The 2,821-nt window shown below is 39.0% G+C and overlaps 1 protein-coding gene across 1 annotated transcript; it reads right to left on the minus strand.

Moving 5' to 3' along the window:
* Positions 1 to 1,677: 1,677 nt before the first annotated feature.
* LOC139437768 (olfactory receptor 14C36-like) lies at positions 1,678 to 2,609 on the minus strand. The gene is given in 2 exon segments (XM_071212450.1): positions 1,678 to 2,168; positions 2,171 to 2,609. Coding segments are annotated over 2 exon segments (930 nt in total).
* Between the last annotated feature and the right edge of the window lie 212 nt (positions 2,610 to 2,821).

Consider the following 2,821-nt stretch of genomic DNA (forward strand, 5'->3'; position numbering starts at 1 on the left):
AGAAACATGTTTTCATATGTGTACAAAAATGCTGGTACAATAATAGTATTCAAAATATTCTTGAAATTTAAGAAGAAAATTCTTCTTGAGAACTGTCTACTGGTTATTCTAATTCATATAAATGTTACATTGAAATAAGAGGTTGAATTTCAAGCAAACATGACTTGCACATACCTGCCAATTCTCACGTGATTCAATCTCATTGATAATATTTTTGATTAATGATACATATTAAAAATCTCACACTGAAGCCCAAAGCACATCTGACCCAGACAACAGATATACAAATGTATATGCAAGGTGATGTCTGGAGATAAGTGTTTCTGAGATTACCATCTTCATGTTTGTTCCTCTCGTTGTCACACAGCTCTCACAGTTCTTCAGTGACTGATTCCATTTCAAAACATCACACAGTTTTCTTCAATTGGCTCCTGACATTATCTATTAGGTCCCTTTGTGATTTTCTGTCAACAGTGGTATAAGCCCTGATTAGGTTAGAATTCAGATTAATTTTTAAGTGTTCTGAAAAAGGTCAAAGATAAACAGGAAAGCATAAAGACTGGGAGGGAAAGACCTACTCTTCTTAGAATAGGAGGTGAACACAGAAAAAGACCTTTAGAATTTGTTATAGATTGCTTCTTCATACAACTGGTGAAAATTGTACAAACTAGAAAAGTTTAAGGCATGTCCACAAACAGGAAGCTGCTTGCTTTCTGGCATAATTTTACACTCTGACAATTTTATCACTGGGAACTTGGGTAGAGAAACAAACATAAACAGAATCCAAACATTAAGTCTGCTGTTGTCATTAGGACTATTCCCCTCTGCTTCAGTGTTTCCACATCTGTCTCCTACTGTCACATGTACCTGAGGTACAAACCACTGTCACTGCTGCAGGAATTACTGTCCACAAAACCCAGGTAATCTTGGCATTGTGCATGATTGTTTTGTAAGCTCACAACTCCTTGATAAAATTATATAAATATTATTTTAAAAAGCAAACATCTGACTTCCTCTTGTCTTTCTACTACACATCACCATACAGCTTCAAGATTCACAAAGTATTAGGCCACATGAAATTTTGCTTTTTCTTATATACGCTTAATTTGGCTGGAACAACAACAACAAAAAATCAGTCCAAGACCCGATGCTCTGGAGATTTTAAAATGAAATTAAAACAGGGTGGCATTAAAGGACACACATTGTTCTTTGTATCAAGACACTCTCCAATATGCAATACATTCATGTAAATCCACCAGAAGAGGTTGCCAAAACAGATTTCCCCTCTTCCCTGAAACATAAGTTTCTTAAAATCATCTTGTTTTTGTACATAGCCATTAAACATTACCTTGCCCAAACAGCACTGCCAATTTTGAAACACATACCACAGGTAGGAAACTTGCTGAAAAGGTCAAGGGACACCACTCTGGAGGCACCTGGGAGTGTACTTGGAAACTGCAACTTGCTGTGCTGGTTAGTGCCTAGATCTTTTGCAAAGTTAAAACATAGTAAGTATAAATGCTAATTAAGCCCAAACCACAGTTGTTGGTAAACTCTGTTTTGGGATCAAGGGGAAGCACTAGTGAATCATAGGTTAACAGGAATTCCCTGAAACACTAGTCTGAATATCGATTTTTTTTTTTTTGTGATTGAATAATTCAGCTTCAAACAATTATGCTATCTTATCCAGGAATAAAGATTTCTCCTTATAATTCTCTTTACAGATTCCTTTATCTGCTTGTTTCTAAGACTATAGATTATAGGGTTCAAGAAAGGAGGGACTATAGAATAGAACACAGCATTGATCATGTCCTGGATTGTGGGTGAGCTGGAGGTTGGCTTCATATACACAGCAGCACCTGAACTGAGAAAGATGGTCATCACAAGGATGTGAGGGACACAGGTGGAAAAGGCCTTTCCTTGCTCACCCCTGGTTGGAAACTTGAGCACAATAGAAAATATGTGAGTATAAGACATGATGATGAAGGCAATGCAGCCACCATCAATCACCACTGAAGAGATGAAAATTAAAATTTCATTGTTTAAGGTGGCAGAGCAGGAGAGCTTCAGAAGAGAGGGGATGTCACAGAAGAACTGATGGACCATGTTGGACTTACAGAAGGGCAGCCAGAATGTGCTGCCAGTGTGGAATCCTGAGAAGGCCAGACCACTAAGGCCAGAGTCATCTGGACACAGACTTGAGGGTTCATAATCACAGAGTAGTGGAGGGGTTGGCAGATGGCCACATAGCGGTCATGAGCCATGATGGTGAGGAACAGCAGCTCCACTGTAGCAAATGCAACAACGAGGAAGATCTGAGCTGCACATCCAGCCATGGAGATTGCCTTGTTGTCGAGCAGGAAGATGACACATGCCTTAGGGACTGTGACAGAAATGTAGCACATGTCTAAGACAGACAGATTCCTAATGAAGAAATACATGGGGGTGTGAAGTTTCCAATTGAAGGTGATTACTGTGACAATGAGAAGATTCCCCATCAGGGTTGCCAAGTACATCAGTAGAAACAGCATGGCATGTAAGACTCTGAACTCCCACACATCAGAAAATCTTGTAAGCAGGAATTCAGTTACTGTGGTGAAGTTGTGCATGTTAGGAAAGTTTCCCTTACCCATGAAGAGTCAGACAAATAATCCCTAAGAAACATGAAGGATCCACATGCAGAAGAAATTAGCCTAAACTCAATATATTGCCTCACATTAAAACATTTCTCTAATTTTGGTTAATAGGATGTAACATAATGTTTCCTCTTGCACCTTTTGGTCCCCCTGCTTTAGTCCTTGTTTCCAGAATAGGGGTATGA

This window comes from Dasypus novemcinctus, chromosome 28 (genome assembly GCF_030445035.2).
Source record: "Dasypus novemcinctus isolate mDasNov1 chromosome 28, mDasNov1.1.hap2, whole genome shotgun sequence".
In the NCBI taxonomy this organism is placed as follows: domain Eukaryota; kingdom Metazoa; phylum Chordata; class Mammalia; order Cingulata; family Dasypodidae; genus Dasypus; species Dasypus novemcinctus.